We start from the raw sequence: 27729 nt of genomic DNA, 5'->3' as shown, positions 1-27729 counted from the left end.
TCCTACAGGGGTTTTGAGCTTTTGTGCAGGTTCATTCTGAGATGCAGCCCCAGCACATTCCTCAAGACTCCACCTTGACCATAGCCAGAGCAGGTCGAAACCCTGGTATCGGAGAAGACCCTTTCAATGTCTGAAGGTAAAACCAACCAGTGGACCTAAACGTATTGTAACGAGACAGTTTAATGCAGTCATCCGTAACAGCAATAAAGAAAGACCATTTTTTTAAGAAGAATTTAGCCCCCACTTCTCTATGCATGGCGGCGTCAAACCGATCCATATGAAAGGAAAAGGGGAACTTAGCCCAGGTTTTAAATAAGTTGTCAACTTGCTGGAGGAGTGGAGGGATGTTCAGCATTAAGAACCCCCGAAGCCTTGTGAAACAGAGTAAAAGTGTCCATAAGTGAAGGAATGGATTGTTTGGGATCGGAGAGAAAAAAAAGCAGATCATCAGCAAAAGCGACCACCTTCAACTCAGCCCCACCCACAGGAATACCGACCAGAGCGAACAATCAAACGGAGCAACGGCTCTATAGCCAAGTTGAATAATAACGGGGACAGGGGGCAACCCTGATATATATATATATATATCACACACACACTCATTGGCCACTTTATTAGGTACACCATTACTTTTTAACACAAATAGCTAATCAGCCAATTGCATGGCAGCAACCCAATGCATTTAAGCATGTAGACATGGTCAAGACAGCTTGTTAAAGTTCAAACCGAGCATCAGAATGGGGAAGAAAGGGGATTTAAGTGACTTTGAATGTGGCATGGTTGTTGGTGCCAGATGGGCTGGTCTTAGTATTTCAGAAACTGCTGATCAACTGGGATTTTCATGCACAACCACCTCTAGGGTTTACAGAGAATGGTCTGAAAAAGAGAAAATGAGAGGCAGATGTGTGAATGAAAATGCCTTGTTGATGTCAGAGGTCAGAGGAGAATGGGCAGATGACAGAAAGGCAACAGTAACTACTCGTTACAACCAAAGTACGCACAACACATGTCGAACCTTAAAGCAGATGGGCGACAGCAGCAGAAGACCACACCAGGTCCCTCTCCTGTCAACTAAGAACAGGAAACCGAGGCTACAATTTGCACAGGCTCCGAAAAGTTGTACAATGGAAGACTGGAAGAACGTTGCTTGGTCTGATGAGACTCCATTTCAGCTGCGAGATTCAGATGGCAAGGTCCGACTTTGGCGTAAACAACATGAAAGCATGGATCCATCCTGCCTTGTATCAACGGTCCAGGCTGGTGGTGGTGTAACGGTCTAGGAGACCTTTTCTTGGCACACTTTGGGCCCCTTAGTACTAAGTGAGCATCATTTAAACGTGACAGCCTACCTGAGTATTGTTGCTGACCATGTCCATCCCTTTATGACCACAGTGTACCCATCTTCTGATGGCTACTTCCAGCAGGAAAATGTACCATGTCACAAAGCTCACATCATCCCAAACTGGTTTCCTAAACATGAAAATTTGTTCACTGTCCTCCAATGGCCTCTACAGTCACCAGAACTCAATCCAATAGAGCACCTTTGGGATGTGGTGGAATGGGAGATTCGCATGATGGATGTGCAGCCGACAAATCTGCAGCAACTGCGTGATGGCCTCACGTCCACATGGACCAAATCACCATGTAGAAAGTATTCCATGAAGAATGAAGGCAGTTCTGAAGGCAAAAGGGGGTTCAACCTGGTACTAGCAAGGTGTACTTAATAAAGTGGCCAGTGAATGTATATTTGTGTCCGCATGGATGTGTAAGTGGGTGTTTGGTGTGTGTGTGAGAATGAATATGTACGTGTGTTAGTAAGTGTGTGTAATTTGCATACCTAGGAACTCTCCGGGTGTGCACTACTCCTCCGGTTCTCCGGGTTAACACCCGACTCCTCTGGGTCGTGGGGTCTTGACACGCCCCGCCCCTGCCCATTTTTCCATTAAATGGGGGTGTTTCCCGCTGTTGTCAGCGGGAACTCCCCCGACGTCAGCGGGACTGCCTACCAACTTCAGCTGATGTCAGTGTGCAGTCCTGGCTGCGTCCCGCAAGGGAAGGCTCCAGGTATCTGCAGCCGAGAAGTTTGCAGGTATGGTAATTTGTATAAGTGTGTTTACATATGTGTGCCAGTGTATGTTGGAAGGGATGGGTCAAAGAAGGCACAGACTAGTTGGGGGGCCCGGGGCAATTTTCACACCAGGGCCCTGTGGCTTCTACTTACACCCCTGTCAGTTACTCAGGTCTGTCTTACTATATATTTCATCCCAATTACCAACAAAAGAATATTCAAAGAATATTAAAACACAATTTTATTTTGTCCTTATAAAAAATATTGGCAAACATAGACTAAAGAAGCTAAAATATTGAACTATGGATAAGGAGCATTAACATGTGACCAATGAGGCTTCTATTCAAAGCAAAGTCACCCATCGGAGCCAGCCTAAACCTAAAAATGTAACTTGGCCAATACTTACTGCCATACACCCAAGCGTGAAGCACTATGAAGAAGTAATAAGGAAATATGGAAGAAAAAAAATTGCATGACACATATATACCGGGATTTCCCTTATATACATCACACCACAGACCTCAGTACACAGCAAAACCGCCAACTAACACCCCGTCACACGGCGGTCATATGGCTCTTAGGCGCCGCCTCGTCTATGGAGCCAAATACCCATAGCAACAAAACGCTCAGTCATGTGACCGATCTCTCGCGAGCGTTCTGCAAATCCCGGTTCTGGGAATGTTGCTTCGGAGGGTTTTGTGTAAAGTGACAGCGCGGCGGGCAGCAAGGAAGGAAATGATGTGATCGTTGAACGAGGTCTTGTAGTCTGGACACGGTAACTGCCTCTTTCTCACCCGAATATGACATGTGTAAACGACAGACTGAGAATAACCTGTGTATGTGTAAATATATGAGGACCCCTATCTCTAGTTACACTTTGAGTCTCTAATGTTCCCTATGTGAAAGTATGTATGTGACTTAACTGTATAATATAAGGGACCGGGGCGTGCTGTGTGTGTCGGGAACTGCCTCATTTCCGTGCAGTGTATGATTTATCTTCGGGTGTTAGAGCAGCACCTCTGCCTGGACAGGACATCGCGTTCCTCAGTGCAGTGTATGGTGGTTCTCTTCGCTTTGGTGAGTGCTAAGGTAGGAGAGGTTACCCCTCTAGTTGTGGTTGAGTTAGAGACTGCATTAAATAACGATAACAAGTTGCATAGGTTGTCCGGTATCAAATGGGACCTGGTCTCCGGTCTCAAAATCTGGGCATGGTTCCCTACCTCCTTGTCTGGGACATTAACATGGAATGTATTCTGCTTGCACTTCTTTACATCTCTCTAACCTCTCTGTAGGCCCTGTCCTGTTTGTATTCTTTCTCCCCTGCATACAGTATGTTTGACTTTCCACTTGGCAAATACTCATCAATTCTCTCTGTAGGATAGACCCTTCCTTTAAGGGGCTTGAGCAGCAAAATCAGAGGTTGCCAGAGCTGCTGCCATTCCTGGTGATTTTTATTGTTACAATAATTATTGATTTTTTTTATTCCGTTATAATAAGTTGTCCTGTTCTAATATATACAGAATTTTTTTAGGGTGATATGTTTGGTGCAAAATTAACCAAATTTTTTGAACAAAGATTTATTACACATACATAATGTTGTTGTGTTATTGACCGGACTGGGTACGTTATTGGGGACATGGAAACAATGCTAAAATATAACAAAGTTTATTTGTAAATATTTAATTGTAAATAGAAATTCAGATGCAGCCACTATAGGCAGTACTTGTATGATCCTGCTGATTGCTTCACTTTAAAGACTTTGCACTTTTTATCAGACTTGGCTTTTATACCCAGCTTATACATTGTTTTGAAAGCTTAATTTGTTTAAATAATTGTCAACCACATCTTTAAATCTCAGTAACGCAGTAAAGGTTTCCCATAAAAAGTTAGAAACTTACTAGGCTGTATCTAAAATACTTGTTTATTATTTCTTTGTTTATGCCTGTTAGATTTTCATGTAAGTTTTTATGTGAGTAGAACAGTTCATGCTATTCATACTATTTTTAGTGAATGGGTGATGATGCTTAAGTGGAGAAAACATAATAAAATCTATGGACATAAACCTTAACAATCCAAAAATCTTAGTTTTGTTCAGATGGCCGTGAAGCTACTAGTTGTAATTTCCACTAAACGGCAAGAAACTGTATATACATGGTGACCATAGGATAAAGAAAAAATTCTGTCTGCTTTAAAATACTATTTTCTTAATTATTTAGATAACATCCATATCCCATATGTTCCAGATATCCACTCTTTTTGTAAAGTAGAAATTTCTCGCATATACCCCATAGTTTTCCAACTTTTAATGTTATATCATGTTCTTTAGTTCTGGTACTCCTTTTTTTATTTATAAAAGTAAATAAATATAAACTTCTGTCATGGATTTTGTTTAATCCCTTGACATATTTCAATATGTGTGTGTGTGTATATATATATATATATATATATTAGTAATATGTATTACATTCTCTCAGCAAATTAAGAATATGCCTGGTTGTCTTAAGGCAAACACAAAGGAAACGAAAAACAGGGATCTTTAAATCCATCAAAAACCTTTTTTAATATTGATCAATGTTTTTGTTCAGTTTACTGATAATTTTTAAGACCTTGATATACATTAACCAAAATATAGATATCAGAATATGTGATCTACCTGCTCACTACATAGGATATTTTTTAAATGCTTCTGATTCATTGTCTGACTGTTTTGGGGATATGATCACGTTGGTGACTGCGGCCTCTGTTCTTTTTTTTTTTTTTTTTTAAATTTAAAGTTTTCTTTATTTTCAACACTTTTCAGTTGTTTCCAATACAGTGTACAAGTGAAAGAGAACAAGCTTTCACATCGAAATGGGCACATAGAACAACACAGTCGCTTGCAGAAAGTGTCCAAGGTAACATAACCCATACATGCATAGATAAAATGAACATAAGGACATCAAGTACATATAGAGCCCAGTGGCTCGCTAGGAGAAGGCCATAGGAAAATTAAAACTTAAAAGGATACCCAAGACAGCCTCCCAAAGCATAAGATATTCGACTATCCACATAATGTGAAAAAGTGGTGCTGTTGGAAAACAACATTGGTTTCGAAACATTTTGTAACAACAACAAAATTTAAACAGGCAAGGACTAATATGGATCCCGTCAGGCACATTGGTACATCAGAAATCAAAACGACCAAATATAAGAGGTAGCCGTCAAATGAACCACACATTATATATCATGAAAAGAAAAAAAAAAAAAAAAAAAAAAAAAAAAAGGAATACAGCGTAAGGCAAATAGAGAGACCGAGCGTGTCACCTCAATAATTACCAAGCCCCTTAAGCCATCCAAAAGGGCGAAAGACGAAGTCGGGGCCAAGGAGCCCAAATTTTCATGAACATAGGTAGCAATTGATCATTTTGAAAAGACATGCGTTCCATAACATGTACTTGTTCAAGATGTTGGAGGACGTCAGGTAGGCGAGGAAGCGCGGATGATTTCCAGTTACGGGCGATTAACAATTTAACAGACAAAAAAAAATGAATAAGCAGTTTCCGAACGGGCGAGGGAATATCATCCGGAAACATGTGAAGTAACGCCATCTGCGGGGAACGAGGGAGAGGAATATGCAGTTCAGACTCAAGGAGGTGAAATATTTTCCCCCAGAGCTCGTAAATAGGGGGACACAACCACCAAACGTGTAGCATGGAGCCAACGTCCCGACAACCCTTCCAACACAAAGGAGAGCTAGAGGGGAACATATGGGCCAGCCGTTGCGGGGTGAGGTACCACCTACACGACAATTTTTTTTGGAGCTCAATATGATTAAAGCAGTGAGAGACCTCTCTCATGGATTCTTCGGAATCTAACCAAGTTTCAAGGGAAAAGGTAGCTTGCAAGTCTCGTTCCCACGCTAACATATGGGGGAGTTTATTTTCCCACAGACGCATTAACAGGGAAACATAGCATTGAGAAATCATACCCCTAAAGGAGGAGTTCTTATGGCACATATGAACAATAGGGTCGTCAGAGAAAATGTCAATCGTGGAAGAAGGGGAATGTGAATGTAGAAAATGTCGTATTTGCAGGAACTTATAAAAGTCAGAGTAAGGAATCCCATAATCAGAACTAATATCAGAGAACGATCGAAGAGAGCCCTTGTCATAAAGGTCACCAACTTTCAGGAGTACCCTACCTTGCCAACACGTAAGGCGCAGCTCTGGGATCAGGAGTTCCAGGGAGGTAAGTGGAGTGGCCCTAGTGATATGGAACAGAGAAGGTCTGCGTTTAGCCAATTCAGACCATATTTGGAGCGAGCAGAGCGTAGTGGGAGGAAGTGGAAGTATTTTCGGCCGATATTTTGGCTGAATCCACAGTAATTGGGCAATCGAGTAGGGAAGGAAAAGGGAATTTTCATGTATGACCCATTGAGGAAGATTTGTACTATAGTGAAACAGAAGTGTTTGAGAAAGGATAGTGGCCCGGTGATAGGTCATAACGTCCGGGACTCCCAAACCTCCCTTAAACCTAGGGGAATAGAAAGCATTTCGAGAAATGCGTGACCTGCCCTTGACATTGATAAAAGAGTCCAAGGACTTTTGTATGTGTAGTAAAAATGCACGGGGAATACTGGTCGGGACGGCTCGAAATACGTACAGCAGCTTCGGCAAAACCACCATTTTTACGGAGGATATACGGCCAAGCCAGGAGAGGTCAAAAGAACTCCAACGCTGGAGATCAAGAAGAATTTGCTTCCAAAGAGAACGAATATTGAAATCATGTAATTTAGATAAGGTACGGGGTAGCTTGACCCCTAGATAGGAAAGATAGTCCTTCCTCCAATCAAAGGCATAAGAGAGTTGTAGCGAGGCCGACACCTGGTTGTGTAAATTAAGAGACATCGCTTGAGTTTTGCATACGTTAAGTTTGTGATACGAGATTGCAGCATATTGCTGAAATTGGCAAAGCAACGCTGGAAGGGAGGTGGTGGGATTTGTGATTGAGGCCAGAATATCATCTGCAAAGAGCCCTAAAGTAATATCTTTGCCTCCAATAGAGGGAAAGCCTGAAATCATGGGATCTGCACGAATACGCTGAGCTAAAGGCTCCAGGGCCAAGGTGTAAAGGAGTGGAGAGAGTGGACAGCCCTGGCGCGTCCCATTAGAAATAAAAAAAGGAGAAGAAATAAAACCCGAAAAAGAGACCGAGGCCGAGGGAGAGGAATAAAGAGCCATAATGGAACGGATTAGGGAAGGAGGAAAAGCAAATTTGGAAAGGACCGACGATAAAAACAGCCAATGGAGACGATCGAACGCCTTTTCCGCGTCAAAAGAAAGTAAAACACTCGGGATCTTATCATGAAAAGCTTTCCACAACACATTAATAAATTTACGGGTATTGTCATTTGCCTGTCTATGACGCACAAAACCCACCTGGTCCGAATGAAGGAGGGAAGGGAGTAGTAAAGAAAGTCTATTTGCAATAATTTTGGCATAGAGTTTAACATCATTATTCAACAATGAAATAGGACGAAAATTTTCACATTTATTGGTAGGTTTGCCCGGCTTAGGGATAGTGACAATATGCGCATATAGGTTTTCGGAAGGGATATGCCCCGTAGACATGAAAGAGTGAAATAGGGAAAGGAGATGTGGCCCCAATACTGAAAAAAAAGTTTTATAATAATAACACGTTAAGCCATCAGGTCCCGGAGCCGAATTTTTCTTCAACATACGAACCGTAGATTGTAGTTCATCCAGCTCTAAAGGAGCTTCCAGCTGAGCGACCATCTCTTCAGTAAGGGCGGGCAGAGAAACAGAGGAAAGGTAGGTATTAATAGATTCAACTGTGGGTTGAGGAGTAGAGGCATCGTCTTTAAGGTTATACAAGGAGGAATAGAAAGAGGCGAATCTATCAGCAATATGAGAAGGGTTTTTAAGTGGGAGCCCCTTAGACGATAAAACAAACTGAGGACGCGCCAGGGCTGTCGAATAACGCAACTTATTCGCCAGCATAGTGTCAGCCTTGTTTCCCTTGGAGTAGAAACGTTGGCGCAACCGTAATAACATCTGGGATGTATGTTCAGCTTGAAGCACAGACAATCGGAGCTTAACCGAAGCAATGTCAGCAAGAACCCGATCAGAGGGGCGTTGTTTATTAAGAGTTTCAAGATCATAGAGCCGCAAGAGCAGGGAATCTCTATCACCGGCGTGGGCTCTTTGTTTCTTTAAATGGGAAGCGATACTGATAAATTTACCTCTAACGACTGCTTTGTGGGCATTCCATAATATTTCTATTGAAGTATGTGGGCCTTGGTTTTCCAGAAAGTAACACTCTAAATGAGATTGGACCTGAGCCTTGAACGACTCATCATCAAGTATAGAGTTATTGAGACGCCAAGATCCCCCACCAATAAAAGAATGAGCGACCCGCAACGTCAGAGTCACGGGCGCATGATCCGACCAATTAATAACACCTATGGAGCAGTCCCGAACCAGTTGGAGTGTAAGCTTATCAACTAAGACAAGGTCAATTCTCGTGTATGTTTTGTGCATAGCCGAAAAAAAGGAATAATCCCTATCCGAAGGGTGATGGAGACGCCATGTATCATAGAGTTGAAAGGAGTGAAGGGATTTAGTAAGAGAAGAAGCCAGGGATTTCACCCTTTTACCATAACTGCCCCCAAAAGTAGTAGAGGTGTCCAATATCGGGTCTAGGAGAGCATTAAGGTCGCCGCTCATAATCAGATGTTGCGGCCTCTGTTCTGAGTTCCAAAAGTCATGACAAAAAAAAAAAAAAAAGTAAAATTGCTTAGTCAGAAGTGATCCTTTTGATGATTATCTTTGGAAGCTATTAGTAATCCATGCAACTTGAAGTGTTATTTAGCACCAAAAAAAGTAATACCTTCCTAATGTTAAGATTAGCAGTAATGAAGGGCTTAGCTGCCACACTGTAAGGCATCGATGGCTATGTGCTCTCTTTACATAGGGTTTAGCTGTATAACAAAGAGTAATTCATAGTTATCAAAACAACACTATTGAATGATGGGAATGCAGTTCCTCTTTAGTCACATTCCAGATCAACGTGACCTTAAAACACAGTCATATGGCTAATAGGGAAGTCCTTACTAATGCCACCTTGACTAAAAGTTTTAAAAGATTATTGGCAATATACCCTTCATAAATGTGTTTTTCTTAGATAACAAGTAAGCCGCTCTGCAGCTTATGATGCTTTCCTTTTTAAAATGAAAACATATACTTAGTACTGCATCTCACCTCCCTGGCTGGCATCCATGTGGTTAGTTATACATGCAAACGTGGAGTTATGAAGGATATAACGACTAAGGATAGGTTACCGCTGCCACTTAAGTGGCTTATAAATCTGCTAAACTGGCTGAGGTTAAAGGGAGTTGTAGTCCATGGCAGCAAGAATGCTAGGGTTTGCTTTTCTTTGCAAGCAAAACAGGAAGAAAAACAACAAAAAAATTGAGCGTCACATGCTATTAAAATGTAAAGATACTTTCATCAATATAAGATGATTTACTATCCTGTCAGCATATTGTCTACCGCAAGCGACGTTTGCATCTACATACTTTAATCTTGAAGTGCGCTAAGGTGAGCTTATCATAAATGTAGTTAGAAAGTGCAAATAATGTGTTCTTGGATAGCATATAATTGCCTAGAAAAGCTTTATTGTTAATATGAAAATACAGCTACTAAGTTGTGAGCCCAATAGGACAGTGACCTCCCTGCATGTCTTTAAATTACATCTTGTTTTATACATCACATACATATGGAATAGTAAAAATGTAAACGCATGTTTTATGTTATCGCTCCATAACTCCTCATTGGTATGCCCTTTATTTTGATTCAGTATTGCATTGCTGACCTTAATTAATCGTTAATTTACAAAAAAAAATGGTTACTGTAAAAAAAAAAAAAAAAAAAAAGAAAATGTGATATTGTTAATTGTATAGCTTGTGCGCCAGTGATTGGACTTAGGCTAGATTTTGGGTTGCAAAACACCACTGTAAGCGTACAATGCAGCTTCCCTACATGTAAACATCATACAAATATATAAAAACCTAAGGGATATTTATTGAAATATTTTAAGATTAAGTAACATTTCCCAAATAGTACTTGGGTACCTAACGTGTTTTCTAATGACTCCTGACATCAACGCTATGTTTAGAATGGCTGTCCGAAAGCTCCTGCCCTTGGTAGGGCATGTTTCTTATGTTTCCTTGAAAAAGCAAGATACTTTAAATACAGAGGTGATTTCTTTTAAGACTACTTACATTTAAAACATCTTGTTATACAACCTTTTCTTTTGTATGAGATGCTTTAGACTGTTGCACATCTTGATGCTATTTATTTGAATTAAAAAATGTTGCATTAGCATTTATGAACTTTTTATTTATTTTTACTATGGTTACAAAAATGCCTATTGCCTTGAATTATTCATATCTCTGTTCGTGACAGCAGGTACAATACTGCTTTGAGAAGGGTGGAGCTCCTTTTTAATTTTTTTTTTTTATCAAAACATCGTTAATGGAGCAACATATACACGTCAAAGAGGTGTTTGCTACACAGTGTCAGTGTTTTCCAGGTGATTGTCTGGCATGACACGTTCACTGCAAAATCAGATTAGTAAATCTGTCATTACTGATAACATCAGACACCTTAACATGTTTCTTAAGAGGCACCTTTAACATATAAAGACTGGGGTTGTTAACTTAGTGCCATCGTTAAGACAAGTAGGAGAATTATTGAAGGAGGAACTTTTCAGGAAATACTTTTAGCATCAAATAAACAGTTCTTTTACAAAATATCAGTCAGCTTTCTATAGAATTCCTAAGTTTAGACTTATTTTCTTTTATTAGTGACGTGAAGACAAAAGCAGGATGGAAGCAGACATCAAGGCTCAGCTGGTTATTGTCCTGGTCGAGGGAATGACTTGCAATTCTTGCGTTCAAACAATTGAGCAAAGGATCGGAGCATTTAATGGAGTTCACAGTATTCAGGTGCGTGACGACTTATATGAGAGAAAATATTGTTGCGTAAACATTCAGTGGGTAATTATAATTATGTGGATTAGAAAAGGGAAAAAATATTTAAATAAAAACCTGTACAATGTTTTATTTATCTGCTAGATGTTCTGGTTTGAACTGAACCTGTTTCACAAATGTATCCTCTTAATGCACAATACTAGGAATACCCTAAAATAAATATCTAAGTTTTATATATATATATATATATATATATATATATATATATATATATATATATATATATATATATACTTAATGAGTAAAGTAAATTTTATTAACCCCCGCTACCGTATATGTATATCGGTTTATTGATGCATTTTTAGTATGTCGATAGACCTCTCTATCGTGGCACATGCAACCTCTCTTTTTAGTGTACATACCCATGCATTCATTGTGGAGATCACCATGGAGTATGCTGAACTGAACAAGCTGAAATTTATAGCCTTGTGTATGAGTTCCTAGTTTCTGAGTTGTTATATGCATCTGTCATTGTCCTGCTGAATGTCAAAATCGGTGCTTTTCCATTGTCAGGCGATCTAAATTTTTAGTGAAGGTATGTTTCCTCATAGTGGGATTAAATATTATAATGGCACAGTAGTTATATCACTGGGTTCAAAGTAGATCCACCCAAGATTATGAAAAAACACTTTAAGCTTGTTCTTGCATCCTTGTGTGACTCTTAACTAATTCTTGCTGACAAAAGCTGTTACAGAAAATTATTGCTCAGTCCTGTCAAGTTAAGACCCATGTAGGAATGTAGCTGGTGTTGGACTAGACTCGAAGGCTGATGGTGGATTAATGAGATACCGTCCTGCACCATCTTGAGGGCTGCATTCAATGCATTGTGGGGAAATCTTGAGTAATTGTTTCGACAGCCTATCGCTAGTAAAAGAAACACCCTGAAGAAAAATATTGTTGTATAACTACAGTCAATTAATTGTCCAGATCACTGCCAAAAAGTCACATCAGACAAATCTGTGGGTGAAAATGTAAATCTAAATTATCCAGAAGAGTGTTTCCCAACCATCAAGACACACCACCCTAGCAGTAACACCCATGATATCATTGTTGCTGACATTATCATTAAACATGGACTAACAATTACTGATTTTGAGGTTCAGAAAACTTTTTAAATTGCCAGGAAATGGCATTTTGTTGTCCAAGACATGTGCAAAGTGATTGTTACGTGTCATTAAAATTTCAAATGATTTAATTTAATATATGGTGTGTATATAAAAAGTCTACACACCCCTGTTAAAATGCCAGGCTCTGTTCTGAATGAGACAAAGGTAAATAATGTCAGAACTTTTTCCACCTTTTAATGTTTACGTGAACAAACCTGCCTAAACTGTCCTTGTTCCCTTGCTCAAAGAACTTTGTGAATATATTGTGACTGCTAGAGAATAAAATCCTCCAGGATAGGATTTCTACTTGTTTCTGTTCTAGACACATAAATAGACCAGCTATACACAAAAGGACACCTATAATGCACACGCTAACTAATTTTTTGTGTGTGTTATGGCACTGAGTTTGTTTTTGGCTGTAGATATGTCGAAGTGCTGGACATTACACGGCCATGTGCTGCTTTGTCACATCTGGAGGTGTAGAATCTTCTTTTTTTTTTTTTCCTCTAAAGTATATGTAAATAAAAGGCACAAACACATTCCTAGCAACCTCCAAGTCATGATGGTCTGGAGCTCTCCCTCTACATATAGGAGCTGGGAGACAGTAGCGTAGCTTGGGGGGGGCGGTCTGCCCGGGGTGCCACTAATAAGGGGGTGCCTCCAGGCCAGGTGTGTACCGTTCCAGAGATGGACTACACTGTTCACTGCTAGAGGAGCAGGCTTGGTTGGGGAGATCAAGGATCTAACTGGATTAATATCAATCAAGGAAGAGTGAGGTCTATATCAGTGATGCAGTACCACTATCAGTGCCTGGCTCAGTATATTATATTAAGGGGAGTTATGCTGTACAGTAGATCACAACTCTCATAGCTATATACTGAACCAAGCATTACATTACATTAGGGCTGCAACTAACGATTATTTTAATAATCGATTAGTTGGCCGATTATTTTTTCGATTAATCGATTAATCGGATAAAAAAAATGTAAATTTTTCATTTATTTAAAATAATTTACTAATTTGCTACGCTGCCTCCCAGACATGCCATGCTGCCCCCCCACATATGCCACGCTGCCTCCCACAGCACTCCACGCTGCCTCCCACATTTACCACACCACGCTGCCTCCCACATTTACCACACCACGCTGCCTCCCACATATACCACACCACGCTGCCTCCCACATATGCCACTCCACGCTGCCTCCCACATATGCCACTCCACGCTGCCTCCCACATCTGCCACTCCACTCTACCCCCCACATGCCACTGTGCCTGATACGCCTTATACCCCCTGAAACACCACTCCATCCTCCCCAGACATGCCACCCTGCCCTCCCCACATATGCCACCCCATGCTGCCTCCCACATCTGCCACTCCACAATGCCTCCCACATATGCCACGCTGCCTCCCACATCTGCCACTCCACGCTGCCTCCCACATCTGCCACTGTGCCTGATACGCCTTATATCCCCTGATACCCCACTCCATCCTCCCCAGACATGCCACCCTGCCTCCCAGACATGCCACTTCTCTACCCCCAGATATGCCACTCTACCCCCAGATATGCCTTATACACCCTGATACACCACTCCGTCCTCCCCAGACATGCCACACTGCCCTCCCCACATATGCCTTATATACTGTATATGCCTTATACCCCCAGATATGTCACTTCACTGCCCCCAGGATTTAGATTCCCCTAAATTAACCCTAAACTCCCCATTAACCATAACTGCCCCTAAATTAACCCTTAACACTCCCTTAACCACAGCATCCCCTAAATTAACCCTAAAGACCCCATCAACCACAGCATCCCCTAAATTAACCCTAAACACACCATTAACCACAACTGCCTCAAATTAACCCCAAACACCCCATTAACCACAGCTGCTCCTAAATTAACCCTGAACACCCTATTAACATAACTGCCCCTAAATTAACCCTAAACACCCAATTAACCATAACTGCCCCTAAATTAACCCTAAACACCCCACTAACCATAACTGCCCCTAAATTAACCCCCACCTCCCCTAACTTTCAGTAGCCCAAATATATATATATATATATATATATATATATATATATATATATATATTACATATAGATAGATATATATACACATACATACATATATATATACATATACTTACAGTTAGATGAGCGTCACAGCCATGTGGTTCTGGCCTGGAGAAGGAAGGGGCGGGGCCAGTTGTCACAGTGATTACAGGGAGGGGGAGTAAGTAGGAGCTGCTGCTGTGAGACGGTGAGTCAGACTAAACGGATTATATAATGAGGGGTATTTTTCAGAGCGTTTGCTCTGAAAAAACCCTCATTTTATAATCGATAATAATCGATTCAACTAATCGATAATGAAATTCGTTGCCAACGAATTTCATTATCGATTATTATCGATTTTATCGATTAGTTGTTGCAGCCCTACATTACATTAATTTATATAGCATCAGCAGATTCCGTAGCGCTATTACAATCAGTCAGTAAAGTTAAAAATCGCATAACAAACCAACACAAAAGGAGAAGAGGGTCCTGCTCTTGCGAGCTTACAATCTAGTTTTACAGTGGTACAAACTCCTACACTATATACTGAGCCAAACATTGACAGTAGTACAGCGTAATTCCGATCACTACATAGCGAGCCAGGTCAATGTCTTGCTCAGTGTATAGTCATAGGCTTTATGTTGTACCACCGTTAATGTCTGGCTCAGTATATAGTGATAGGTGTTATGCTGTACCATACCTGTTCAGTAAATTTATAAGTCAATTATTTATTTCTTCAGATTTCATTCACAGTTTACAAATCTGTGCAACACATCTTGTTAACAACATTATTTTTTTGTGGGTGTCTTTACATTTGAAAGTGGAGTAGGGGTGCCACATACAGGATCCGCCTGTGGTGCTAAATACTCTAGGTATGACCCTGATTGGAGGTAATGGAGAAGGCCTAGTAGTGTGGAAGGCCTTACTGCGCATGAGTCTGTTGCTAGCCTGGAGCAGGAACTATTAAGGACTTTTGCTGTCTGTCAGAGCTTAGTGATATTTTGTAGGCCTGTATAATGCTATAATCAATTTCACCTTGTTACTGGTTTTGTAGGTTTAATGTGTTTGTCCAGATGGATTAATAAATGTTGGTGTTTTCCTACGGTCTGGTTTTATTGCTGATTAAAGTTCTTGATTTGGCCTTAATTGACTAAATGTCAGCCTTCCGAGCAATGCATTTCCAATAATGACAGTAAAATTCAGAGCTCTAGGCTATTTAGGAAGCATGACGTGGGCAAATGGAACCATTTGTTGTCTAAATTAGGTTTATCAAGATGTTAACTTTTACAGACAATTAAATGTTCTGTTTTGTTCTAAAGCATAGAAAACGTGCCCTTAGGGCAGTATATAATGGATGGTAACCCAGTTCAAACCTTTGAATTTATACTTTAATTTTAGATTTTGAGTAAAATTGATAGTTGCATTTGAAAACTGAATTAAGGTATAATTTTAAATCTGTTATGAATATAATTTGAGGGTACATATAATGATGCAAGGATAGTTTTTAAACCATTATACTGATTCACATAGTTTAAAATAAAAAAAAGTACAGTAGGCACAGGCTCTTTTTTATTAGTGGCTGCAAGAGTTATACAATCAGGAATGGGTTGACAAATTTTAGTTCATATGTAGGAGCCAGCCAAAAATGTAACAGCAACTCCCCCCCCCCTTAATAACACACACAGTAACATACTAACAAACCTATTTACACACGTGCACTTCTTGTACCTCTGCATTTGGTGGCTCTTGACGGTGCTTCTGATGCATGCTCCTTTACGGTCCTCACACTATTGCTAGTGTCTAAGCACCGGGAAATTACGTCATCTCTCCACACTCGGCATGAATGCTGAGGGACGGTTGAGTGTTGGCTATTTTTGGCAGGGGGCCTCCATTACGCAAAGTACAGTGTTACCTGCAGGACTCTAGACACCAGGAAGCAATTCATGGCGACGTGGTGCCTTGGCTTTGTCAAGCCCTGATCAGAAACGTTCAAGTTTTGCCAACATCCACCTTGGATGTTTGGCATAAGTGTTTCCTGATATAACTTTTATAACGTATTTTTTAATATGTTAAACGTGATAACACAAGCTAAATTATATGAAGTCTAAAAAGAATAGAGTGGTTTGTATAGAGTTAATGTTAAATTATCTTTAGAAAACGGGGCCCTCCAGATCAATATTGTAAAATTGCAGATTAACCCGTCCAAGTCATCATTGGCATTAGTAGGTATGCTTTTAAGGTGTGAATACAAAACAAATGTGGAAATTGATTGAGGTTTTTGTACCTTTTTGTATGGTCTAACAAATTACACTTGACTATACTAAAAAATGTCACATAAATCAAAGCACTTGATGATTCATAGCTTCTAAATCTTAAACTGCTGACGCTCAATCTTTGTTTAAAAAGAAATTCCCTAGCACCCAAATGCTCCAAACGTTTTTAAATCCCTGCACCTGATACATTACTTAGCTCAGCAGAAGGCTGGGTAACAGTCTTCATTATTAAGAGAACTTGAAGATAATGGTACTTTTTATTGGAAGCAATGGGTCCAAGGCACCAAGTCCACATTCTATACAAAATTGTGCCTTTATGGGGAATTAATACAGTACCTATATATTAAGTTACATATAATTTGATTTCACAATTGATGTTTTTGTCCTCAATATGATAGCACTCGTATACACTATATATAGTGAATATTTTGCCAAAAGTATATGGATCCTTCTCCTGGTTCAGTTTAAATGTTTCAACCACACCTATTGCTAATGGGTATATAAAATCAAACACATAGGCATCTCCATAGACAAACATTTGCAGTAGAATGTATCATACAGAATAGTTCGCTGACTTTAAATGTGGCACTGTCATAGTTTGCCACAAGTCACTTAGTGAATTTCCTGCCATGGTAGATCTGCCCCGGTCCACTGTAATTGCTATTATTGTGAAGTGAAGGTGTCCAGGAGAAACACACACACTTACAGAGCGGGGCTGCCGAGTGCTGAAGTAACTAGCCAAAACTGAAAAAGGAATCCTAACGGTTAAAAATGAAACTTTAATTATATAATCCTAAAACTCTGCAACAGTGGAAACCTATTCCCAGGAGTGATGGATGATGCTTCACTGTCTGGAAATCTGATGAACGAATCTGGGTTTGGTGGATGTGAGGAAAACGGTACATACTGGAATACGTAGGCCTACTGTAAAAAGAGGGATAGTAGTTGTTGTTCGGTGGCCGAGGTTAGCTCCAGTGAAGGGTAATGTTAATGCTACAGCATACAGAGGCATCTTAAAAACAATTGCATGCTTCCAACTTTGTGGGAAAAGTTTAGGGAAGGCCCTTTCCTGTTCCAGCATGACTGTGACCCCTGTACACAAACCAAAGTCCATAAAGACATGGTTTGCTGAGTTTGGTGTGGAGGAACTCAGGTGGCCCGCACACACTGTTGGGATGAATTGGAATGTCGATTGCAAGCCAGGCCTTTTAGGCAACATACCTGCCTGACCTCACAAATGATCTCTTGGCTGAATGGGACAAATTCCCACAGACCCACTCCAAAATTTCAAGTAACCTTTTCAGGAGAGCAATTTTTATGCCCATGGTTTGGTGGGATGTCTGACAAGCACACATAGGTGTGGTGTCATTTGTCCTCATACTTTTGGTCATATAGTGCATTTCCTGTAAACCTTTTAAACCTCAAAAACACTTGTATTTGTTTATTTGTGTTACATATAGTATACTTCTAAGATTTACTTAGAGCTTCAGCTTGACAGAAGAACAGTACACAGAGCTGGCACACATGTCTTAGGTCCTGGAAACCTTTTAAATTTACATTTAAAGTTTGGATTGGTATGACATTTCCTGTGTTAGTTCTGGCTTCACTGTATAAAATCTGTTTGTTTTGCAGGTATCATTGCAAGAAAGAAATGCTTCCATTATTTATGATCCCAAGTCACAGACGCCTGAAGCATTGCGGGAAGCTATTGAGGATATGGGATTTGATGCGTCCTTAACTAACACAAACCCACAAACTATACCTACAGACAACATCTTTCTCCAGTTACCAGAAGAGCAATCTGCTGAACAAATCCGCAACAGTCTTCTACAGCTTAAGGGAGTTGTGGATGTGAAGACCTCCCTTGAGGGGAAAGTGGCCAGTGTAACTTTTATACCTACCGCTGTAAGCACTGACCTGATGATTCAAAACATCCCAGGGCTGAGTGTAGACACAATGACCACAAAGGTGAAGTCTTCAGGGTCTAATGAAAGTAGACTGTCTCAGGGTGGTGACATTTTGGTGAAAATGAAAATAGAAGGAATGACTTGTCATTCTTGTACCAGTACTATTGAAGGCAAAATTGGCAAATTGAAAGGAATCCAGCGCATTAAAGGTAATATTGCACATGCTATCAATATGCTGTCTCAGTGTGTGTGTGTGTGTGTGTGTGTGTGTTTATACACGTGTCTCACATATATTTTTCTGAATGCCTCATATGTGATGTATGACCTTGGGGTCCAAGATGTATCATGATGTATAAACGGATGCACTATTTCTGTGAGAAATTGAGGCTTTCTGCATGCAGAACTTACTTCCATTTTTTTATATTTATGTTGTCCACAAAGAACAACTTTATAGCGCTATAATGTTTGGTGAGATGATGAGAGCTTATCAACATTTTCAGTGCTTGGATGAAAACAAAATCCATCTTTGCATTGTACTAGGTAACGTTCACATTTATGCATTTATTTGCCTTTTAGTGCTCCATACTTAGGAATCAAAGCGGTTATGTCCCAAAGCTATATAAATAAAAGATAATAATAATAAATCCTACCGTTCACTGCTCGGCACTATATACACCCTTATGAAACAGACTTGTTACTTTTAAACTTAATATATCCCAAAACTAATATACAGATTGAAACACATGCAATCTATTGTAGTTTTGATAAACGTGCTGTTTGGCTGCACCATTTTATATTTGTTTTTAGGGCTGCAACTAACGATTATTTTAATAATCGATTAGTTGGCCGATTATTTTTTCGATTAATCGATTAATCGGATAAAAAAAAACAATATGCAAATTTTTCGTTTATTTAAAAGAATTTAATGAACTGGATGTTAAAAAACAACTTAAAATTTACATTAACATTCTTATTTTGTTATGATGTAATAAAAAACAATATTTTCAAAGTACAAGAACCCAAACACAATATTTATGAAACAAAATAACCCCAAACATTCTGAAAAGAGGTGGACTATTACTGTTCAAGAAACTTTGCCCCAGCACTTTGCACTTTGCACCCAGCACTTTGCACCCAGCACTTTGCACCCAGCCCTGGCACTTTGCACCCAGCACTTTGCACCCAGCACTTTGCCCCAGCCCTGGCACTTTGCATCCAGCACTTTGCACCCAGCATTCAGCACTTTGCACCAGCACTTTGCACTTTGCACCCAGCCCTGGCACTTTGCACCCAGCACTTTGCACCCAGCCCTGGCACTTTGCACCCAACACTGGCACTTTGCACCCAGCACTTTGCACTGTGCCCCTGCACCCAGTCTCTAACTCTGCCCTGCACCCAGCCCTGCCCCCACATTCTGCCCTGCCCCCACACTCACACTCTGCCCTGCACCCACTCTGCCCTGCACCCACACTCACACCCTGCCCTGCACCCCCACCCCCACTCTGCCCTGCACCCCCACCCCCACTCTGCCCTGCACCCCCACCCCCACTCTGCCCTGCACCCACACTCACGAACCGCTCTGTGCGAATGGAGCCACTCGCACAGAGCGAACCGCTCTGTGCGAATGGAGCCACTCGCACAGAGCGAACCGCTCTGTGCGAATGGAGCCACTCGCACAGAGCGAACCGCTCTGTGCGAATGGAGCCACTCGCACAGAGCGAACCGCTCTGTGCGAATGGAGCCACTCGCACAGAGCGAACCGCTCTGTGCGAATGGAGCCACTCGCACAGAGCGAACCGCTCTGTGCGAATGGAGCCACTCGCACAGAGCGAACCGCTCTGTGCGAGTGGAGCCACTCGCACAGAGCGAACCGCTCTGTGCGAGTGGAGCCACTCGCACAGAGCGAACCGCTCTGTGCGAGTGGCTCCATTCGCACAGAGCGATTCGCTCTGTGCGAGTGGCTCTGTGCGAGTGGCTCTGTGCGATCCGTGCACATAGACATGAAGAATACTTACCTCCGGAACGCGTCACATCCGTCACGTAGCTAAAAGAAGGCGGAGACTGCAGAGCGTGTAGCAGAAGCGGGGAACGCTCGCGGAGGTAAGTAAAAGGAGCCGAGTGCTCCAACAACGAATTGATCACTCGATTAATCGATAACGGAAATCGTTATCGATGATTTCCGTTATCGATTATTATCGATTTTATCGATTCGTTGTTTCAGCTCTATTTGTTTTAGCAAACGTTAATGTCTTTTGTAATTCTTGAATGCAGGAATATTATGTAACAGATCCCTGATGTCATATGGCCATGGGTACACATACTGTGTTTATCATGCATTTCTAAAGATATAATGCTCGATAAAAAGTGTGCGTTTACCAAATTAGAAAATATAATCGTATTTCACATAAAACAGTAACTGTTCAATAAAACGTCTACCTCGGAAGCTGGAACATCGGTCTGATGGATTTGCCTTCAGAAGCCATCTCTAGTTTATATTTTTAAGCTTATTGCTTCTTGTCTTCTAATTGTTTCTCCAAAACATTTCATGATTTAAAAGTATTGAAATACATTTATTGTGCAAATATAGTCCATATAGACACTTTTAAACAGATTAACTCTTTAGGGGATGCTTTTGAATATGCCCATTTTTTAAACAAAGCAAATTGAGCTCATGGAATTAGCCTTCGATTCAGGTGGCATAATGAGGCAATTCAGAAGAAAAACTTTTGTACGTAAGTGAAAACTTTGAAAAACTAAGTAATATTTAATAGTGGAAAATAAAAAAGGCTTTGGCAAAACAAGTATTAATCATTCCGGTTTCTCTTAATATGATGATTGGGGCTTGGGTGGACCAGAAAACCTGGTTAAAAAAACAAAAAGATCTGATGCTCAAACCTTTATACAGTTTGTCTGTGTTGCCATGATCATATTTCTCCTTGTAAATGAAAGTCGTTTGAATTATTCCTAATTAAGTGTATTTTTCATGTTTTCTCTTTTACCAGTGTCCCTTGATAATCAAGAAGCCCATATCGTATATAATCCTCACCTCATTACAGCAGGCGAAATCAGGACCCAAATCGAAGAAGCTGGTTTTACAGCATTTATAAAAAACAAACCACCTCCAAAACTGGGTGCCATAGATGTAGGACGTTTGACTAGTCTACAAGCTAATGGCAGTGGGGGCCTTCTGCAAAACGTACACGTGCCTCATAGTGACTTTAAAAGAGCTGTTTTCCAGGTAGACGGCATGCACTGCAAATCTTGTGTTGTCAACATCGAGAGCAATATGAGTACTCGCCCTGGTGTGTCAAGTGTCAAAGTTTCATTAGAAAAAAAAATAGCTAAAATAAATTATAATCCTAGTCTCTCAAATCCTGAGGTACTCAGCCGAGCAATAGAAACTTTGTCACCTGGGGTGTTTAAAGTGAGTCTTTGCAATGATGAAGACCCTCCCCGTGTTCAGAATTCGCTCGCACCTCCATCTGCAGATCATGTTCCTTTTCACAGGATAAGCCGTGAACTTGCTACTAAAGTGACTGTTATAAACATTGAAGGGATGACATGCAATTCATGTGTGCAGTCAATTGAAGGACTCATTTCCCAGAAACCAGGTGTAAAGTCAATACAAGTCTCCCTGGACAATCATAATGGCACTGTGGAATATGACCCAGCTATAACAAGTCCAGAAACTATAAAAGAATCCATTGAAGATATGGGATTTGATGCATCTCTCCCTGGTAAGTATTGGGCAGTTATGCTCACAATCTGTTAATCAATTCAGCATTGACAAGCAAGACACTAAATAGCAGCTTTTGGGCTGAACAATACAATTATCCTGACCTTATCGAGGGGTTAAAATATTTTTATCAGCCGTAACCAACGATGGCATGTATAATCAATATGAACACGTCCTTTTTTTTTTTTTTTTTTTACTTTAATTAGCAAGGGGGCTTCTTATGTAAAGTTTGGGTGTTGAAACGATTATCCATTAAAAATACTTAATGCAAACCCAGATTACCTTCAGGCGTTTTTTGTATCTGTCATAAAATTTTCCACACAGATCATTTTGATTTAAACATTTCATCGATTCCCCCCCCCCTCCTTTTTAATTTAATGATTAATTTAATCATTGAGATCATAAAACCGCTGTTTACAAATCACCGGATACAATGCCAATGTCAAGGATTAAATTTTACTATTTTCTGCGATTAAATATGGGCATTCATGCAATTGTAATTCTTGATCCCTTTTTCTTGAAACCGTAATAAAACAAGTTGGGATGGATCTTATAACATAAGAATTCTTCAACCAGTCAGGAGAAGGAATTGAGATTTATTCTCGGAAATAGGGTGGTGTTAGTGGAAAAGCCATCTAAAACAATGCACACAACACATAAATCATGTTTACCAACTGTGTGTGTATGTATATACATTTTATTTTGAAAGGGTTTTTGCAGTTTTCATTTCATCAGACCTTCTCCTTTTTGAGCACTTGCAAATGTTAATAGTTCTTATTTATGTAGCGTTGCTTAGTGTTCATTCTCACAAGTGATATTTATGTTTTACAATTGTTGGTATGTATGAAGTTTGAACAAGATAAGAAATACAGGTATGGAGGGATATTAAAAAAGGTTATTAAAAAAAAAAATGCCAATGAAGACATAAAATTAAGTAGTCTGCTAAAATGTGCTTTGGAAATATACATCATATACAAACTCTGATGGGACACAGGCGTTTTAAGAAAGTAAACAATTTATTTTTGTTTTCATTAAAACCAGGAACAATATCTTTATTGGGAAGTTCTCCAAGACCTGACCTGAAATCTCTGCATCCTAATGACATTAGCAGCAAAGAAAAACCCATTCTCAGCAAACAGGAAAACAGGACAACAAATAAGTGCTTCATTCAGGTTACTGGCATGACCTGCGCCTCTTGTGTGGCAAATATAGAACGGAATCTTCGCAGAGAAGATGGTTAGATTTGTTCTGTGTTTTTTGGATAAGGAAAATGAATATAGCAATCTTAACCCAAGAGAGAACATAGTCTTTAATTGAATTTGATACTTTTATTATACTTGATTATACTTATACTTGATACTTTTTATTAGGCCACCAGACTTTTTCTCTGTTGGTACATTAAAGTGTATCAACTATCTAAAGGCTGTGTTTTTGAGCAATGTGTTACTGATATTGATTTGACACTGCTGTTGAAAATGAGATGTACCGTAGCTATTTATGTGTCTTTTTATTGTGTATGCTTGAAATTGTGTGTTCATTTTTATTTTAAGGAATATATTCTGTCCTGGTAGCACTGATGGCTGGAAAAGCAGAAGTGAGATATAACCCTGTCATTATACAGCCTTCTGGTATTGCTGAACTTATTCAGGAACTCGGGTTTGGAGCCACAGTGCTGGAGAATTATGATGAAGGAGATGGTGTTTTAGAACTGGTGGTAAGCACAATCCCAACATAAAAATATAAAAAATATATTCTAAAATGGGATGACATGAAGTGATAGTGTACCACAATTCCTCAAATGTTCTATTTTGCCACGTTTTTAGAAAGCTGTCACTACCTTGTGTTTGTACCTTTTCATCTAATATGTGACCATAGATCATATTTTCTGAGAATCTTTATTCATATAAAACAAAAAGTATTCAAGGACATCTACCTCCTGCTGTAGTGGCGATTTTGGGTAGCTTTGAGGGTATATTAATTTCTACATTGTGACATGCCATTTTTAGTAATCCAATCCTAAAACCAAACCATGTGTCTGATGCAAACGCTGATATAACCATGTGATCATTGCAGGTTAATAGATATGCTTCATTTTTATTTTGATAGGTTAGGGGAATGACATGTGCTTCCTGCGTACATAAAATAGAGTCCCACCTGATGAAAACTAAAGGTGTACTGTATAGCTCAGTTGCACTTGCGACAAACAAAGCTCATGTTAAATATGACCCTGAAATTATTGGCCCAAGGGATCTCATGAAAATTATAAATGTGAGTATGTTTACATGAATTGGCATTTATAATGTGTGCATAGGTTAGCTGAATAGTGTTTAATAACTAGGCTTGCAACAAATGCAAGTTTATTAAGCTTTAAATGTATCAGTGCATATTTTAGTTCATGAAGATGACAAAAAAGCCAATGAAATTGAATGTTGTTGTCTATACGTGCTGTTAAATGTGTTTTGGCTTAGAACTTTTCTTTGCTCGTTGAATTTGAGAGCGTTAGGTTGTAGGGTGTACAGAATGTAGCAGAACACTATAACAATGTTATCTGTACCTTACTTATCAGAATGAATTTGACGCTCCCTAGAATAAATAACAAGCAAGAAATCTGTCCCATTGCCCAGCATACTGCTATTTGTGTTACTGCTAACAAAGATTAATAAGTGAAATATTACTTTAACTTTCGTATTGGTAGTTCTATAAGTAATTTTAAAACAAATGTGTTTTATACACAGAATTTAGGTTTCAGCACATCCCTGGTTAAAAAAGACAGATCAGCAAGTCACTTGGATCACAAAACTGAAATACAACGGTATGTGATAAACTGTTTAATTGTTTGATCGTCAGGGCCCTGGTGGAGACCTCTTTTTAAGAGACTCCTTCATTTGTCATCAAATGAGTATGGGGGCCATTCAAGGGACTGATGTGTAACTGGCCCCTCAATGGCCCTCTTGACCTGCTACACAGGACATAACTTATGTTTTGGACCTTGTGGGCTTCGTGGACTGCTGGCCCTTTCTTGAGTTTGGCCAAAGGTGGGATTAACATGAAGTGGAATGGGGCGACCAGGCCACAGTCTTTAAGTTGGGTGAGCTGCAGTTACCCATCCCCCACCTCTGTTGCATGACACTATAGGTACATGCTTAATAGGCAAATATGAAAACAATTCTGTTAAGTTGATATGTCTTCCATTAGAAAAATAAATGTCTTGGACCATAAACATAATTAGTTTCAGAGAGCAGTAAGTCCACAGCCTTGCTATGGGTTTGTTGCGGATGCATTACTGTACAAAATGTTTGGTGAATATAACAATCACTTTAGACATAGTGTACAAAAAAAGCCAAGGATCAGATTCAAAGCATGTCTGTAAATCCTGCACTCTTTCAACAAACCAAGTTTGATTGGCAGTACATACAAAGGAAAATGTGAAGTTTTGCGTTTAAATTTGGATTAGTCTAGCAGTTGTCCGTAATATTTATTTTTAGTGCACGGCACTGATGTTGCCAGATTTCAAGAGACGTTTATTTGCAAAGGAGTCATTCACTCACATGTGATACACCTCACTGTCAAAACAGTGAGGAGTCTTTTAAGGTAGTAATTTACATGATTTTGATTCCAATATTTCAGCACTCTTGGAAATCTTGAGCAAGGTTTGTATGTTGGATCTAAGAATGAGTCTGTTCATCAAGGATAAGTTCCTACTTTTATATTCTCCCTTGTGCTATATCAAAATATTGTAAAAAATCTCAGCACAGTAGATGTGCTAATAAAATTATATAAAATTAGTCATTAGAACTTTTTAGATTGCAAGATTTACACACCTGGTGAGGAACTTAATTATAACTCATTCTTAATCCCAGTGTTGGAATGTCCCCAAGTTGAATTAATACGTGGCACATGCGGAAATACCAGTTTGGGGAGCTGGCAGACTAATGCTAACACTAACACACTCTTTTATTTCCTTTTGTGAAGGTGGAAACGTTCCTTCCTGATCAGCTTAATTTTCTGCATTCCTGTAATGGGGTTAATGATACACATGATGTTTATGGACAGCCATCAGCCAATGTTTCACCATCACAATATGACGATGCATGACATTGCTATGCACCACCCTACAATGGTCCTGGAATATCAGATCCTTCCAGGTTTATCCATCATGAATTTGTTGTCTCTCTTGTTGTGTATACCTGTGCAGGTAAGTGAACACAATCCTTGCTATCACTGTAGGTGCAAAAAAGTATACAATGTGCGTCACATGGATATGCAAAGTTCTGGTACCCAGACATGGGTGTCCACAACAATGCTTGTGGAGGTCATTGTTGCCTGTAATGTCACTTTTTTTTTTTTTTTTTAAACATCCTCCAGAAAGCCTGTTGTCATCTGCCCCTAGTACTATAACTAGCCAAAACAAGAATCCTAACTGTTAAAAAGGAAACTTTTAATTATATAATCCTAAAAAACAAAATCTAATGTTGGCTGAATCCTGAGCAGTCCCTAACTAAACTTGGACATAATAGACATTCTGCATAGGCTCTGGCTCACCTGTTCCTATTCTTAGCTGGAAGAACACAACTATTTTGTAGCTGGAAGAACACAAATAGTTTCTTACCGTTAAGTCAAAAACAAAGCAGGTGCTGATGAGCCCAAGAAAATAATTATTACAATGGTGTAAGGTCACTTTAAGTGTATCACTCAGTTTAATAGAAGCGAGTGCTGCCAACAAAAGGTCAACCTCCACAAATTGGCCCAAATATAATGAACCAAAAAAGAAAGTGAGTTTTTTCCTGATTGCCAGACTCTCAGGCAAGGAGGTAAAAATGAAACAGGTAAAACACTTAGTGTAGTATTTTTTTAGAAATAGAATAGAGTGTGTTTATGAATAAAACCAGTAGATTGGCCTCTTACTTCGATAGAGCAGTTTCTGCTCAAATTTGTGGGTACAGACAACCCCTTGAAACTGATCCAACAGTAGAAAGTCAACCCTCCAGGAAGGAGTTACAAATTGGATCTCAGGAGAAAATGAAGGGGATGGAGACAAAAGTTAAGACGATGAACTTTATAGAATTATTACAAAAAAGTAGAATCTTACAATTAAAATCATTGCCTAAAGTGGGCTGAGTTCATCTGTGGAGGATGCCGTGGGACCTACCTAAGTCCATAATTCAATGTAACTGCTGGCGCAGCGGTACAGCCAGTACCTCCTCCTCTAGTGACATCAGCTCACAATAAGTGTTTCGCCAAACAGCTTCTTCGAGTTGCTTAGCAAACGTCTCCCTGCCTTTCTTTTTATTATGAGAGACTAGCAACTTGAAACAAATGCTAGTGCACAGTTTCACAACACCTCCATGTAGGCTACCTTGTTTGTGGATTGGCTTTAAACCTTGAAGATATGCATCACTGTGGAAGGTGTAAAACCTGTCAGTACATATCAAACCCACTCATGAGTTTCTAGATTCTTTGGACAATATAACATTAAGGACTCAATCATTCATCAACTGTCACATTATGGGGGTAATGTAGGTAAGACTTTT

At 39.8% G+C, this 27729-nt stretch overlaps 1 protein-coding gene across 1 annotated transcript in view; it reads left to right on the top strand.

Moving 5' to 3' along the window:
- Positions 1–2720: 2720 nt before the first annotated feature.
- The window catches only part of ATP7A (ATPase copper transporting alpha), a 41151-nt gene continuing 16142 nt past the window's right edge, over positions 2721–27729 (top strand). Inside the window, exons 1-9 of the mRNA XM_053472995.1 lie at positions 2721–2843; positions 10935–11075; positions 18188–18671; positions 21465–22199; positions 23240–23434; positions 23749–23912; positions 24305–24466; positions 24934–25010; positions 26171–26393. Coding sequence (XP_053328970.1) covers positions 10956–11075; positions 18188–18671; positions 21465–22199; positions 23240–23434; positions 23749–23912; positions 24305–24466; positions 24934–25010; positions 26171–26393 — 2160 coding nt within the window. The 5' untranslated portion in view covers positions 2721–2843; positions 10935–10955. The remainder of the gene's footprint in view (positions 2844–10934; positions 11076–18187; positions 18672–21464; positions 22200–23239; positions 23435–23748; positions 23913–24304; positions 24467–24933; positions 25011–26170; positions 26394–27729) is intronic.

Source organism: Spea bombifrons, chromosome 8 (assembly GCF_027358695.1).
Source record: "Spea bombifrons isolate aSpeBom1 chromosome 8, aSpeBom1.2.pri, whole genome shotgun sequence".
Classification (NCBI taxonomy): Eukaryota; Metazoa; Chordata; class Amphibia; order Anura; family Pelobatidae; genus Spea; species Spea bombifrons.
This window is presented reverse-complemented; position numbering and strand designations above follow the sequence as displayed.